This window comes from Cololabis saira, chromosome 3 (genome assembly GCF_033807715.1).
Source record: "Cololabis saira isolate AMF1-May2022 chromosome 3, fColSai1.1, whole genome shotgun sequence".
In the NCBI taxonomy this organism is placed as follows: Eukaryota; Metazoa; Chordata; class Actinopteri; order Beloniformes; family Belonidae; genus Cololabis; species Cololabis saira.
The window spans coordinates 42,613,162-42,630,249 of NC_084589.1; the positions used below are offsets into that span (position 1 = coordinate 42,613,162).

At 42.0% G+C, this 17,088-nt stretch overlaps 1 protein-coding gene across 1 annotated transcript in view; it reads left to right on the forward strand.

Moving 5' to 3' along the window:
• Positions 1-13,681, forward strand: part of onecutl (one cut domain, family member, like) — a 15,101-nt gene extending 1,420 nt beyond the window's left edge. Inside the window, exons 2-3 of the mRNA XM_061718574.1 lie at positions 1-672; positions 13,309-13,681. The exon at positions 1-672 is cut by the window's left edge and continues 706 nt beyond it. Of these exons, the coding sequence (XP_061574558.1) occupies positions 1-672; positions 13,309-13,619 (983 nt within the window). The 3' untranslated portion in view covers positions 13,620-13,681. The remainder of the gene's footprint in view (positions 673-13,308) is intronic.
• Positions 13,682-17,088: the final 3,407 nt, after the last annotated feature.

Genomic DNA, 17,088 nt, shown 5'->3' on the forward strand with positions numbered 1-17,088 from the left:
CCAACTTCTACAACCCGTACGGGAAGGAGCTGGCCATGTCTCAAAGCCTGTCCCCCCCGTCGGCGGGCGCGGGCCTGGGCTCCTCCATGCACGGCTACGGGAGCCCCAACGGCAACGGCGCCCAGATGCTCCACGGCGGCTACGACGTCCACGGAGGGAGCCTCTTCTGCCGGGCGTCGGATTTCGGCCGGGAGATGTCCCCGCCGGGCCTGGGGGTGGGCGACGTGTCGGTGGGGCACCAGCTGAACAAGATGGAGGCTCACCAGCACACCCCCGGCCACCACTCCCACCTCTACAGCCAGCACTACCAGCCCCACCACCACCCGGGCCAGCAGGCCGCCAAGATGGGCGAGCACCTGCACTCGTCCTCGTCCGCCGCGTCCTCGCCCGGCGAGGGTGTGCTGCCGGGCTCGCAGGGCGGCGGCGGCGGCGGGGAGGAGATCAACACCAGGGACGTGGCCCAGAGGATCATCACCGAGCTGAAGAGGTACAGCATCCCCCAGGCCATCTTCGCCGAGAGGGTGCTGTGCCGGTCGCAGGGCACCCTGTCCGACCTCCTGAGGAACCCCAAGCCCTGGGGCAAGCTCAAGTCCGGCCGCGAGACCTTCAAGAGGATGTCCCGCTGGCTCCAGGAGCCCGAATTTCAAAGAATGGCCTCACTGCGGCTGGAGGGTAAGATCTCGCTTTGCTTACTGTTTGCCTCACACACACACACAGACACATACATACACAGACACATACATACACACCACTTTCACCCTCATGCAGAAAAAACACAACAGACACATTCTCTACACTTGTTTTCCCCAAACACCTCCCTGTTCCATGTTTCCCCAACCAAAAAAGGAAGAAAAAAAAGCTCCACATCAGCCATCAGTATGCAGCTCAGGCTGATACACGAGGAAAAGCAGAAGCATCAAACTGTTGTTTCCTTTTCTTCACACTGGTTTTGCTTTAGCCTCAGCAGTAACAAGAACGTAGCAGCAAACCCAGAACAGTTTGAGCAAGAATGGGGCCATATGCTCTGCTCCTTTGTTTACTTTGCTCCCAAACAGCACCTATTGATTTGTACAGTAGCTACAACCCCCCCCCAACAAAAAAAAAAAGCCACAGACATTTGCCCTCTTCTTAAATGAACCGTGAAGATCAACGTGAGCAGCGGTTGGGCAATTTAATCGCTTTTGAGCCCACCAAATAATTTGCTCAGATATGCCACTCTGGAGCGATTGATTAATTTGAGCAGTGATTTATATCTGCTCAGCGCTTGCCTCGAGTCGAGCTGGCAAGCTACCTGATGCAAATGAGACTTGAGCCTTTGCCAGACATCTTTTATCAACGTCCTCACCGAAGCAATTACTGCGAGGCTAAATACAAACGTTCAGCTCGCATGGCAGCACCTTGCTGGCTGGGGAGCTTTGGGAAAGAAGAGGCTGCTATTAAACTGCAATCACTCGTGGACTCTGCATTGTTTAGCTTGAAAATTAATTAAATAGTTAAAAATAAAATTATCTTGTTTAACCTCCTAAGACCTGGTGCAATCTTGTTGCTCTGAACCCCAGTTTAGAAATTAAATATTATGGCATAGATGGCAAAACGTGGGATGGCCACGTATGTGGTTGCCAGGTTTTAGGAGGTTAATAATATAGATTTTTTAACAGATTCTTTAAAAAAATGTGAGAATCTGCTTCATTTTTCTTCTTTTCAGTGACTGTAAATTCATTTATTTTAATTTAAGCAATATCAGCTGCTATCCTTTACAATATTTTCATGATTTGCAAGTTTGGTCATATAGGACACACGTCAATTCACAGAAAAATTAATTTGGCCCGGTGGCGTTTATTATGCAGGTTTTATTTTATTGAATTATCTGAGTAGCACATGGGTAATCTGGTGCCTGACATTTAATACTCTTCGGGGACGACAGCGTGCCATACAGTGCCGTGTTACAGTGTTTTCCCTCCGCTGGGGCCCAGGGCCCATCTGATACATCCAAGTGATCCCAGTAATACGAGCCAGGCACGCACACGTGTGTGTGTGTGTGTGTGTGTGTGTGTGTGTGTGTGTGTGTGTGTGTGTGTGTGTGTGTGTGTGTGTGTGTGTGTGTGTCACTGCGGGGGTCTGCGGGCTGGACGTGTGTGCGAGGCTGCCCGGTTGATCACTGCTTTTCCTCGCTCTCTGTCAGCAGCTCCACTGATTAAGCCCAACAACACAATGGGGTTCATAGGTAATGATTGTGCACTCTTGCAATCCCTTCACAATTATTGATCTTTGATTGTTCAACTCCGAGAACACATGTGTACATCCTTCCATTCAGCAAAAAAAAACGTCACACCAATCACAACCGACGCTCTTATCTAAAAAGATGAGCTATACCTCGGGCTGTGTTTTTGTCATTTGGCCCCAAAATGCGCCTTGATTAATCTAATCCCGTGTCTCGAGGATGCTTTGTATGCAGAAAAGCTTTTTCCCCCCCGTGTCCTGCGTGGAGCACATGCTCGTCATGATAAAGCCGCCCTTTGTCCTTTCAGCGCAACTCTTGCACCAATCTTTATTTGCAGCATTCCCCCTGTTTTTCTCCATCTTTAAAAAACACAAACATTATTCCAACGACTCGGCGCGCCACGTCCGAGGATCCCGATCAATCGCACTCATAAAAAATTAAAGCTTACACAGAGAAGTGTGCTAATGTTTGACAATGCCCCGGCTCCCCTCCCGCATCCGTGCGCTCCCACACACTCCGAAAATTGCATATTTAGTTCTTGGCAAAGCCACAATTTGGACAGCTCGGCACTTTTTCTACATAACCTACTTTCCGAAGGGGGTTGTTGTTTTTCCTTTCCCCCCCTTCCTTTCTGGCCAACCCCCTTTTGTTTAATTACAAGACGCTATTGATTTCCATGGGAAAGAGCAGTGCGCTTTGCCCACACACACCTCGGACGCATCGAGACTGGAATCAGAATGCGCGGCGCGCTGCGCGCCCCCGTCTGAACACGGCTCAAGTGCTCTCGGCTTCACGCCTCAAGTTTTAAGATGATCCTCCTTAATGCAGCACTCGCTTAAATACATACAAGACCCCTTTAGAGTCAGCCACTAGCGCTGCGTTATTTCCATAACTGTGTCTCCTCTGCCTCCAAAAAGCTCGATGCCTGTGTAATTATGGAATGCAGTTGCTGCCATTTTGTCTTTTTTTTTTTTTTGTTTTGTTTTTAAATAGCCGTCCTTCTGCAGAGACACTTGGCCAAACAGGGAGGAGGTGATCCTCCGGATTTATCTGCAGTATGTAGTTCTGTGTGTGCGTATATGCTCTGTGGATTACTGCACTGTATATGAGATGCATCTCCAACCTCGGGCTGTGGAGGAGGCGGGCAGGATTTAGCCGGAGAAGAAGGATAAAGACCACACAGCCGACACTTAAAGTCGAGTAAAGCGGTCGGGGCGGGGGGGCGTTGGGCGGAGGGGCGGGGGGGGGATGAGAGACTATAACTTTAAAGATGATGGCCGAAGCCCTTGACTAAAGGTCTGAATGAAAAAAGAAAGGTCAGTGCGGTTTACGTGCCGGCTCCGGTGCTCGCTCCACCCCCGCAGTAATGAAAAGCCACAAAGCCTCGTCCGCCTCTCGCCGGCGTACAGTTCGCATTCGCCGAGCGAGGGGTCAAAGGTCAAACCGCTAACCATTTGCATACTAGGAATTGCAAGCAGGCCGACGTGCGCGCGAGGCCTGGGCCGAGGTACAGCGAGCATCTTTGCCGTTGTTGTTCCGTCTTTTTTTTTTTGTTTTGTTTTTTTTTTCCTTCCCTTTTTTTATCTGACTTTTCCAGCTCCCCCCGCCCCCCCACTCCAGCGCTGAGGGGGTTAACCAGCCTCTGTGGGTCGAGGAGTCTGAGCTGCACAGATTTAATCAATAATTTCTATCAGCCCCTGGCCCAAGAAATCAGCAGGGGGTGGGCTGGGGATGGAGTGGGGGGGCAGTGTGTAGGGAGAGGACGGGGAGGGAGGGAGGTGTGTATGGAGGGGGGGTTTTACCCGCGAGGAGGGGTAGGTTTAGACGCCGGGGGGTAGGGAAAGGGCTTTCGATCACGTTTCAGCAACACGAGACAGGGGCATACATCATGATTAGGGGCTGTTCCCACGATCATAAGAAGCCTATAGGGGAATATTTATGTCTGAAGGAGTAGCCCCAGTACCGGGGATTTATAGCATGGTAATTGTGAGCCTTTTACACATGATTACAGCATAAGGAAGCATTTACTTAATGGCCGGTGTTGTGATCGCCGGTGAGGGAGCGAGCCGAGGATGGGATGGAGGCGAGGAGGAGGAGAGAGCGGCGCTACGCGGCAACTCCCTCCGACGAGCCATAAATCCAGCCGATGAGTGAGCCGGCTGGCACTATCATGTTATTCCTTTCATTATTACATGAGCTGTGAGTGCACGGCTGTATGGACCTTCTATAGCTACACTGCACACGCCCCCCCCCCCCCAACACCACCACCGCCGAGAAATATTAATGGCAGGGATGGTGTAACACCCGTGAAAAATGTAGCATTTGGAAAAAAAATAAAAATCACTTGTGGTGATATTGACATGCCGCTGACATCTCGGCCTGTTCGGATTTTAATGAGACGCGGTTCGATAACTCTCAGAAATGCAAACAAGCTCTGGATGCCCTAAAAGCTAACAGGCCCCTGTAATCTCAAATTGACAAGAGTGCATCCCCGAGTCAAAACATTTCCTTCAGATAATGATCGCGGAGGAGAATATTCGCGGGGAATTCACGGACGGATTTATTCACGTCCACTTGAGGACTCAAGTTTTTAGAAACACGGTTGGACGTCGTAAAAAAAAACCTGCCGGTGACGAGTTAGCGTGCAGCTTTCCCAGACCGGCTTCCGGTGGCATTCGTATGGAAAATGGGAAAGGCCGTAGTAAGGTCACGCTTATTTCTCAAGCACTCCGCTAATGAAATGTGCTGCTGTGAGTTTCAAGAGCTGGTTATACAGAAAACACCAAAAGCAGCCTGAGATGTTTCTCAATAGGAAGCTGTGAAACAAGCACGAACGAGTCAGAGCTGTTGTGAGAGCAAAAGGCAGCATCAGTGGCGTATGAAATGTGTTTGTAGCATGTGTGTGTTGGACTGATCCTGGGTCTGTTAGAGCTGGAAGTATTCAGGAGTATTCCTGTCTTATATATCCAGTACTGGAGTTGAGGGGGGATGAGGGGGATGGCATCCCCCCCTGAAATAAAAACGGTCAAAATCATCCCTCCTTTCCATCCCTTATGTCATTTCATCAATGAATGTGGTTTTACTGCTATTTCAATATTTAGAGTCATCACCAGAAAAATAACACCAGAAAAATAACTTATTTGATAATTCTCACCTGTTTCAAGTAAATTTTCACTTGAAATAAGTAGAAAAATCCGCCAGTGGGACAAAATTTATCTTCTCATTACAAGCAAAAAAATCTTGTTCCACTGGCAGATTTTTCTAGTGAAAATCTACTTGAAAAAGGTGAAAATTGTTGTTTTTTCCAGGGATGAGTCTTGTTTTAAGTGTAATGAGATTTTTTTTTAACTAAAATTAGACATTTTAACTAGAAATAAGACAAATATTCTTGTTAAGATTTTGAGTTTTTGCAGTGCTCCATTTTACTTATCCTGTGAAGGACAGAGTCATATTGATAAGTTCAGAAAACTGTTTTTTATTTTTGTGTTTTGATGTATTTGATGTAAGCCCAGTGGATATTTAAAGCTTACAGAAGGCTGCATTTAACTGCTGCTATGTCATTCCTGCAGTATTTCTGCAGGTGTTTTGGTCACTGCTATTATTTTTAATATATTATATTATTTGTAATCAGCACAAATTATCTGTCCCCATATGATAAAATCCACCATCCACCCTGATTCTTTTTTTACAACTCGAGTACTGTATATATCCATCCGTTCAAGTCATTTTAGTCAATAATGAACCTTCACACAGTTTTGTGCCATTGCAGCAAAAGCTTGTTTCTGAATTCTGGGTAAATGTGTTGTTTTTCTTTCACCATCATTTTTAAAAACAGCCCACGTCAACCGAATTAAAAAGAGGTCGCTCTCCTAACTTGATGAAACTGAAACTCCAATGAAAAAGTAATCGTTATTTTTACAGTCGAGGCGTATCGTTTCATCCTCCGACAGGCTCGGAGGTCTTGTGTACTGAAAAAAAGAGAGAAAAGAACTTTTGAAACAACTTGAAGGAATTTCTTCAGTTCGTGAACAAACAAAAAAAAAAGAGGTTAGCAAAGTCCTTGCATTCTTTAATGCAAGAAAGCAAAAATAACAAAGAAAAACAACTTTTTATCAGCTAGAGATTAAATGCTGATTTCACAGCGTGTTGCTGGAGTATCAGTCCAGGGGTCCGTTTCACAAAGCAGGTTTAGTGAAAACTCGGAGTCTGTTAACCCTGAAATGAGGGAAACTCTGAGTTTTCCGTTTCACAAAGGGAGGTAACTCAAACCAGAGAAACAGGAGTAACTCTAGCCTGTTTCACAAAGAGAGGTAACTTAAGCTCTCGGTCTGTTACCGTAGTAACAGACGCTCTGAACCTAACCTGGTCGGGACCAGGTTTATTTCAGCGAACCTGGAGTTTCTCTCTGTCTCCTCCCTCAGTGGCGTCAATTCAGCCAATGGGTCTTTACGCAATACACATCTGTTTTCTGCACCACGGACAGTAAGCGGCAGAGTTAGAGAGCAGAAAAAGCGTGTCTGACAAACGCAATTTAACTCGTTCACTTTATTCACTATGTCAGTGCAACAATATCACAGGGACATACGAGTTTAACTTCAAACAGTAAAAGTCCAAATGCAAAAAGGAGAGGGAGAGTAAAAAAAAAGTCAAATATTTCCCTTAAACAGATGTATAAGAGGATTTATATCTTACTTTGAGATGAACTTGCATAATTAATCCATCAGTGGCTAACAGCCTCGTTAATATCTTCTGGACCCATCACTTGCCTTCTTTCTTTTTTTTATTGCGTGGTTGTCTGCTTCATTTTCATTTTTGTAAGTTAGTAACACTGCAGAGCCCACTAAAAACCAGATTGATAGAGACCACTGTCGTCAGGGACGCTGGGACATTTCAAGATATGAGGGGGGTGTTGGGAAAGATAATACCTACTGAAATCCATCATGTTGTTCTGATATGCATTTGTAGTTATTTTATATGTATGAATTAATAGAATAAATCAATACAAATAGATACAGAGTAATTCCATAAATGTATTTAAAAAAAAAACATTTACATTTTCCCCTGAAGCCGAGGTGTGGCGGCTGCCCCTGATCTAAATGACAATAAAATTTCATTTTTTTTCCCAAAATATGCTGTCATACTCGCCATACGTACGTATTAACACTTCTAACTCCAGTGGCGTGAAGTATGTGGATCTTGAGATGCAAACTAATGTTTCCTCAAAGGGATTTTGTAAATTGAAAAGATAAATAAAGTTAAAAAGAAAAAAAAGAAAATGTATGTCGCTCTTTGTGTCGCCGGTTGCCATGGTGAATCCTTGTATCAGCGCTCTACTGATGATGGCTTTTGATTTCCCTCACGCTCGCGCTTAACTCCAGGTGAAACAACTTAGAGTTGAGTAAATTACCTCAAATCTGCTGTTCTGGAACCGAAAACTCAGAGTTTCCGATCTCAGAGTAGATCAACTAAGAGTTCAGGATTAGACTCAGAGTTTGTTGAACCTGCTTTGTGAAACGGACCCCAGGTCATTGGGATATATTATCCTGCTCCAACACACTTGGCTCGGATTAACGAGTCTTAAATAGCTTTTTGCAGACCTTGATAGCTAGATGATGGTCCCCCATTTACTTATATGGGGCGTACTGGAGCAGACGTGCATCTTAAACATCCAGCCCAGTGAGTCCTGGGGACCTGGATTACTAAACACTGCTCTAGAACTGAAAATACCCAAACAACAAATCCACTATCAGTAAAAAAGTACTGATCTGCTGTAATTATAATAACTGTTTAGACATATATAGGCTTGCCACCCGTCCCTTGAAATACGGAATTGTTCCGTAATCGGGAATTAAAAGTTGCGTTCCGTATTGAACCAATACAGCCACATATTATGCTCTTATTTATTTATGTCATAACATACAGGTGAAGGTCGGAAAATTTGAATATATTGCAAAACTTCATTCGTAGTAAATTCAACTAAAGGTGAAACACATGTATTATTTCCCACTATATTCAAAGTGAGATATTTCAAGCCTTTATTTGTTATGATTTTTGGTAATTATGGCTCACAATTTATGAAAACCCCAAATAAAAAATCTCTATATTATGAAATCAATAAACAATTCAATCATCAAAATTATAACAAATGAAGGTTTAACTAGCAAAAGGTTTAACATCTTGCTTTGCATGTAATGAGACTATACAATATATTAGTTTCACCTTTTAAGTTGAATTATTGAAATAAATTAACTTTTACACCATATTCTAGTTGGATTACTGAAATAAATTAACTTTTACACCATATTCTTCACCTGTAGCTATATTCTACATCTTGGCTGATGTGGACATACATAGCATAGGAGGCTATTTCAGTTGCTAGTATGGTTGGCTGTCTGTACAGTCATGCAAGTTCAATGCTATTAAGGCACTTTAAACTTTAAATCAAATCGTTTTGTTTTTTCATATAAAATAAATACATTTTTATGCAGTTTAGAAGTTTTGAGGATGTCCCTTTTTTTTGGCGCCTGCGCTGGTGAAATCAGGGCGTCCCTTATTTCTATTTCTGAAAGGTGGCAACCCTATATCCACTATCAGTAATAAAGTACTGATCTGCTGTAATTATAATAACTATTAAGACACATAGCATCTTAAAAATAAGGAACATTGAAAGAACTGGCGCTGATATTTATTTGAGGGGATGGCGCAAATACCATTTTTTTGTGCTCTGGAGTTTTGATAGAAGGTTTCATCAAATATTCTGAGATTCAGTTGGGTATGCTATCATACATTATGTATAACACGGTAGCAACCAAGCAACTATTTCATCAAAAAATAAGCGTATTTATACCCGATAAAACAAACTAATCTACAACTGGACGAAGTACCGAATTTTAGGCCCCGGAGCTTTGGTGGAAGATTTCACCAGATATTTGAGAAGTCAGTTGGGTATGTTATCACATATTTTATAGATGAAAGCAGCTAAAAAAAAATGTTTCAGTCAAAAATAACAAATGTATCCTCCAACACCACAAACTAAACCATGGCAGGGCCTGAGTTCCTCCAGGCTTTGGTGCTTTGATACGAGATTTCGACAAATATTCGGATATCCGGTCAAATATGTCTATAATACATCTTATTCTATATAATAACTCTATACTAAAATATTTTATAATATTTTACGGATAATAGCAGCTATTTTACTGTAAATTAATGCACTTATACCCAGCACAACAAACTAAGCTACGGTTAGTCCGGGTGCTAACCGGACCAACCGGATAATACTACATATTATCACATTATAGATGATAACAGTCAAGCAACTAATTCAATAATAGGGCTGGGAATCGATTCAAATATTAAGAATCGATTTGATTCCGATTCTTAAGATTCAGAATCGATTATCACGATCCGATCCGATTCCGATATTGATTTGGGTTAGTGTTATTAAAACAGTTTTTTGAGCTGTTGCATGAATTATATGACTGTCTAGTTATGCAACATATTACTACTAGTATTATATTGAGATTCAACAGCAAGTATTGCAGCTAATGATGCTGTAAGGACCAATCAGCTCCCAGAATGCTGATAGAAAGTGCTTTCAGAAACATTGTGTGGGTCAGAATTACCAAAGAAGATCCAGGGAGGAAACAGATTTTTTCTCCATTTATGAGAATTTGGTTTTTAACATTTATGCAAATGTAACCCCAAGACAGTATAATAAAGCAAAGAAATATAGACAATGTATGCAATTATAACTGATAACTTTAATGTTTACATACCTTTAAACATATTTAAAGGCAAAAACATGGCACCAGTTATTCTCGTGTCCAACAAAATATTCCTTTTTTTGGCATAAACAACAAAGTACCAAAAGTTGTAATGTAATGATGAAAAAAAAAAAAAAAAAAAAAAAATATATATATATATATATATATATTTTTTTTTTTAAATCGATCTTTAGACATATGAATCGATTTTTAGGAATTAATTTGAGAATCGATTTAAAATCGGAGAATCGATTTTTTCCACACAGGCCTATTCACTAAAAATAAAATCACTTTTATCAAACATAACCAACTAAACTACACAGCATCTTGTACCTTTAATCCGGTTGGAGGAGGTAACGCGTTCACTCATTAGAAACAATACAACAAAATCAAAACATTCTCACAAATGTATTTAGCAATTTGGCTGTTTTTAGAAACCCAGAAGAAAAAAATAAATTAAATGTCTGAATACCAAAATAATTTAAAAAAAGAAAGCCAAAGTTGAGAACTGGGTGACTAGTGCTGGGCGGTATACCGGTTCATACCGAATACCGGTGTTTATTTTTCTTATGATATGAATTTTTCATATACCGTAATACCGGTGAGTTTGTACAGTAGCGTACACAACGTTGGGACCGCCGCTGGACACTGTTTGTGAGGGGACTGTTTAGCAGTAGTGATGCACCGATTGTTCGGTAACCGAAATTGTTTGGCCGAAAATGGCAAAAAAAACACTTTCGGTGTTCGGTGGAATAAGTGGGAAAAAAACCGAACAATTAATAACGGCATTGTAATATAAGGAAATAGACTGGCCGCTCCCGTAACGGTTGCACCACAAACATAAATCGTTGGCCAACCAAAAAGTAACCACGTAAGAATTTTACCTTACATTCACCAGGAGGTGCAACCAAAACAACATAATGCTGGGAAATTAAAAAATGTTCAGTTTTTTATGTTCAATAAATATTTTCTACTTTGTAATTTTGTAAAAGATTTTTTTCTTTGAAAAGCATGCCTAAATCAAATTTATTTGATTTATGCATCCTCCTCATGACAGTAAAATAGTCCATTCTAAGCCAATTTACTGCAGAAATTCCTTTACAAATCATTAGAAAATGTGGTTAACACCCAGTTGTGCATGAAAAAAAAAATGCCGTGATATAGCCTACCGTGAAACCGATATAATTTTGAAAAATACCGTGATATAAATTTTTGGTCATACCGCCCAGCACTATGGGTGACTGTTAAATGAATGAATATTTGGGTCAAGCCCGGGTCCTTGTGTACCGCGCTGTGCCTGTGCGTGCCTCGTTTTATAACACGCACATACTGCAGTGCTTACACTTAGCACCTCACGCGATAGATACCATCAGCAAAACAGTCGCCCAACAGGCGGCCGGTGCTGATTGAACCCTCTTGAAAGTGTGCATTTAGGTAATTGCGCGAGTCCCACAAATATGTTTCCGTCCACTTAAGGCTTCTAAACACCGTGGGCAATGCCGACTCTGCTTGTTTCACTCACCCCTGACGTAAGCCGGCCCAAATAGAAAATAAATTAGTTCCACCTAAAGTGATTATTACTCACTCACCGCCGCCACATGTAAATGACTTTTATGAGAAACTAATGATGCTGCAGTGAGCTCCGAGGGAACAGGGGAAGCAAGGAAGTGGGAGATGGATGGAGAGAAGGGGAGGGAAGGCAAGTGTGTGTGTTGGGGGGGGTTATTCAGTACACAAGGGCAGAGGTTGGTGTTGTGTTTCCTGTAAATACAGAATTACAGCGTGTTGGAGGTGAAGGGTTCAGGATGGATATGCAGAGGAACATGCAGCATGAATTCAAATTCTTGTCTGATACTCAGAATGGAGCTGAGCTCAGCCCACACACTCCGGGCTGCTTCTGTTTCTCGCTGCACAAAACTGCCATTTACAGGTTCTGGGTTTTTTTTTCACATTATGTTTTTTCTTTTTTCTTTTTTTTTTTAGATTTTAGACTTTTTCATGAGCAAATATTGATTATATAATTGGGCAGGCCGCCGTGGCTACAGTGGTGTTTAACCCATGCTCTGAGTTCTTATTTTGTGCTCGACTGAAAAATATTTAAAGAATGAGAAATCACCCGAGGACTTCTTCACTCCTGTCACCACTTACTCACTCAGTCTGAGTACCAGACGCTTTCACACTTTAGCAGGAAATGGAGACTATTCAGATCCCCCGACGACCAAAGATGTAGAAATATCCTGAAGGGTGAAGCTAAAACGGGTTCTCTGATAAATACCAAACAATTTTTATTTATTTTTGCACGTCATTTTTCTCATAAACCGTTTAGTGAATTAGTCATATTTGTAGTTTGTGAATGACGGTTCCTGAATAAATATCAGGTATGAAACTATAAAAACCACTGTGTCAAAAAAGAGGAGAAAAAATAAGAAGCAGAGATTCAGAATTCAAAATATTTATTTATGTTTTAAAAAATAGATTTATATCATGGTTTGTAATGTCATTATCTTATAATTTACAATTGCATTTCGTTTTTTTTTTTAAATTTTATAAATGAGACTTAATTAGCTCTTTTAAAAAATAGGACGTTTGCTGTGCATCTGTCTGTGGTTGGAAATATAAATATATTGATATTTTGGGGAAGACATAGTTGAAAACCAAGAGAGATTTGGATCGCTGTCTTCAAGCCAGATATTTTATTTATCCTTTATTTATTCAGGAAAGTCCCATTGAGATACAATATCTCTTCTGCCAGGGAGTCCTGGTCAAGATAGCAGCAAAAAATAAATTCAGTTTCATATAAAAGAAAATACATACAAGGACAAGTAACTTTACAAAAAATTAAAAAAAAAAAAAAAAATATCAAAACAAACATAAAACATACAAGGATCAGAAAGCTAAAAAGAATTCATGACAAGAATGACACTTGATTAAAAACAATGACATTGTTCTGTAAAAACTGATTTTAACATGTATGACTAAAACAAATCTTTTTTAGATTTTTTATTTTTTTTTCCCAAAACAATGAAAACTTCAGAGCTTCCTCTGAATGTCTCTCTTTCTTTTTTCTTATTCCCAGCCGACAACAGCTCGCTGGCAACGAGATGAGACAGGCTGAACATCTTGATTTCTTTACTTCACAACGAAACAAGTTGCTGATTCATCTCTTAACTAATCAAAGTTGCTTTGCTAATCTGTTTTCTTTCAACAAATCCACTTTCACTCAGCTTAATCCATTTGTCCTAGTTAGCCAGCCAGTCTGTTAGCTAACCTGTTTCCCCCTTTTTCTCGCATCTAATTTATCCTTTATCCGTGTGCCTGCAGCCTGCAAGCGTAAAGAGCAGGAACAGAGCAAGCTGGAACGGAACCAAGGCCCCAAGCGCACCAGGCTGGTGTTCACGGACCTGCAGCGCCGCACGCTCATGGCCATCTTCAGGGAGAACCACCGCCCCACCAAAGAGCTGCAGGTCACCATCTCCCAGCAGCTGGGCCTGGAGCTCTCCACGGTCAGCAACTTCTTCATGAACGCCCGCCGACGCAACCTGAACAAGTGGATCGACGAGGGCCGCCCCTCTTCCACCGGCTCCTCGGGCTCCAGCGTTTCCTCCTCCGCAGTGTCCTGCAGCACTGCGTGATGACAGAGCCGCCAAGGAGTTGCGTTGGGGCGGGCGCAAGAGGGAGCAAGGGGGCACATAGACTGGTCTAAGCAGAGATCAGCCGTCACAAATGTCCTCCTCGTTATCGGAAGGAGCGACGGAGCCAGCTGTTTTGAATGATTTTTGTGAAGATGAAGCATTTCTCCCAAAACCAAAGTTGATTGCCTGTTTGAAGCGGAAGAGGGCGATGCCTCCAGTGATACGACGGCAGGACGTGGGGTCCTGCTTGTATAGTCAAGGGTGCAAAGATGATTCGAATCGAGGAAGAGTCACACCCTCACATAAACACCATCTCATTGCATTATTTTGATTACATAGATTAGAGATGATGAGGGTACTACAAATCAGGAGGAAGCATATTTTGATGTATACCTTCAAATTTATTCTCAACTCTCCAAACGTGAAGAATCAAGAGATGCCGTTGGCCCGCGTCTGGAGAGAACTCCATTTTGTAACTTTTTAATCAGAATTGTCACCACCATCCAAAGACATCAATCCCCTCCCAATGTTCTTATGCTTTTATTTTTCCTCGAAAATCAAGGTGAAAGAGGAAAAAAAGGCTTTTTATTTTTAAAATTTTACTTTTTCCCCCCTTTTTTTTGGTGAAGAATTACTCCCCTTTCTAAGCATGCATTTCCATGGTGATGGTACCAAGGACTGTGTGCGCCGACCAAGGTTTTGGCGCCTGGAATAATCAGGAGGGTCCTGTAGCGTCCGTGAATCCCGGCTGTCAATCATTAACCATCTACAGGAGCATCTGCATTTTCTCAACGCGGTCCCGCCTTGAATGAATCAGAGGTTTCAAGGGGGGGGGGGGGGGCTGCAGCGCATCTCAACCTATGCCAGGACCCAATCAATAAACACGAGTACGGCGCTGAAACGGACTTGTTGGTGCGACCGATTAGCTTTAAGACTCTCACTGAGCTTCCAAAGAAAAGCTCCAACAGCCATTTTTGACTCAAAATCAAGCCAAAAAAAACAATACAAAAAACAAAAAACAATACAAAAAAAGAGAGAAGAAGAACCTTTGAACACAAAGGCTCCGTGGAGAAGAGGTACACCTGACACAGTGTATAGTGACATTGTAGTCTGTTTTTTTTTTTTTTTTTTTTTTCCAACTTGTTACCAAATAACCCAACACACCTCTGCTCCATTCTGAGCCACTTTTTTTTTTTTTTTTTTTTTTTACAGATGTCTAGAAAATGGAGGAATGTGATCCTTTCTGCCATTTTTGTACAGATTTTAAGCACATCGCTCTATTTATAGAAACATGTTGTGAGCGTGGGGTAGTTTGTTTCAGCCCTGCTGACGTACAAGGTCATTTTTTGGTCCACAAAGGAGTGGCTTTAACTTGCCTCCTTATAGCCAACAGTTAAATCAAACCAAGAACGTTTCAAATGCAATTACCGATCTGATCATCGTATTTATTACTGCATTTGTGTATTTATTGTTTTTTCCCTTTTTTTTTGTCCTTCCCTATTGCTATTTATTTGGTAATTTATTTATGCTATCTATATACTGTAAGTATTTATTTAATGATGCTCTGTATGTCTGTGTGAAACTGAAGACTTTTCCTGATGGGGACGTTTAGCTGTAGAATCCCATCGTAATACCAAAGATTAACATTGCCTCCCTGAATGTACGGCCTGAATCCCTAAACCTAGTCCCTGATCCCGACCCCATCCCGCCCGATCCAACCAGTGATGTTGCGTATCTCTCTATCTTGAAAAGGCCTGGCCTTTTTTTATGTTGTCGTTTGTTTTTGGTAGAAAAATGAGGAATTCTTTTCCCTTGCAAATGTCTCTGCTGTCAGCTCCTAAAGCCAAGGCCTAAGCTTGTCTGAATGTCGTGATAATATTATAATTAATACTATGAATAATTAATAATAATAACAATAATAATAAGTATTATAATAATAATAATGATGATGATGACTATAACGTGGCATCTCATGGGTTCACAAATTGCTCGTAACGTCGTGTTCACACCTGGCAGTGTGTAAAGTGGAGACGCACGCTTCACTTAAAGAGCTGTCTGAAGTCCAGTGTGAATCCTTCAAGGCCCAACGTAAAAAACACGCGTAATGTGTGTCTGCCTGGCTGAAAATGCACGGTTCTGAGCGCCATCTCCCTCACCTCAAGCTCCTCCCCAGTGCAGCGCAGACACTTCCGTCTACATCCAACTCCCCGTCCTCCACATGCCGAGCTCTTCTGCCAGTTGTCTCAGTTCCAAGAGGGTTCTCCAGGTTCACCGCTGTTGGTATTGACTTGATTCTGCTTTGGAGATCAGTCATTTTATAGGAGTCTCGAGTTCATGTACCCAAGGATCCGTCATAATTCTGTCTTCTGCGTTTTGAGAGATAGTTTCCAGCATTTTTAGGGTCTGGGTTGTTCTCTCTGGCCCTGTGCAGATCTGCTTGGTTTGTTTCTTTGATACCTTGGGTATATACCGTATTTTCTGGACTATAAGCCGCACCTGAATACAAGCCGCATCCGCTCTATTTAAAAAAAAAAAAGAAGATATTTCAGCCGCAGATATTTATGTTGTTAGTTTAGATATTTACCACATTTACAGAAACCATTTTGAACTGTAAATGATGTACATGTTTGTACCTAAATAGATCCTTTCCTAACAGTGTCTCTTAACCAGCAGCAACTTTGCTGATTAAAACGGGACAGAACCAAGAGAAAATAACCAGTATTTATTTATCTATTTATCTGTTTGAAATCTGCTTCTACCTACTTCTATCTGCTAAAGAAGAAGTAGCGTATTCTTCTTTGCATTTATTTTGTCTTAGTTTTGATTCTAATTCCGGTTAGAGCGCCCCGAGTGGTGGAAGAAAAATCCACAGAATAGCTGCACCTTTGTATAAGCTGCACGGTTCAAAACCTATGAAAAAAGTAGCGGCTTATAGTCCAGAAAATACGGTATATGGCCGCTGCCCCTGTCCTCCTTAGGCTCAAAGGTTCGGTTCCTCATTTCAAGTCTTTAATCATTTTACAAAAAGTGAGAGAGAAATTTTCTCACTTTGCAAGGACTTTATGCACCATTTCCGATCATTTGAGGTTTGCTAAAGTTCATTCGCGGTTCTCTAAGGTTCCCTGAGCAAGCCTTAATAATTTGATTCTCCAGCATTTTCTGTGGCAAAAAACTGTAAATCAAGGGAATCGCCCAGGATCTCTCTCTCCGTGACCCCTGTAAGTGCTGCGAGAGCGGCAAAGATAACATGACCGTTTCTCACCTCCACTTTCCGTCAAATTATTTCACTTTTTCTCAGTCTTTAACGTTGGAAGGAGTGGATTGCTATAGCCCCCTTTCGCAGTGTGCACTTGAAAGACGGGCGGTCATGAAAGAGGCCATCGACTTTTCATGGACTTCAAAAGGAGAGGCTTTTTTTTCTTCTCCTTTTCTGGGGTATCTGGTCTGGGGTCCGCTGTCGGCCAGACCT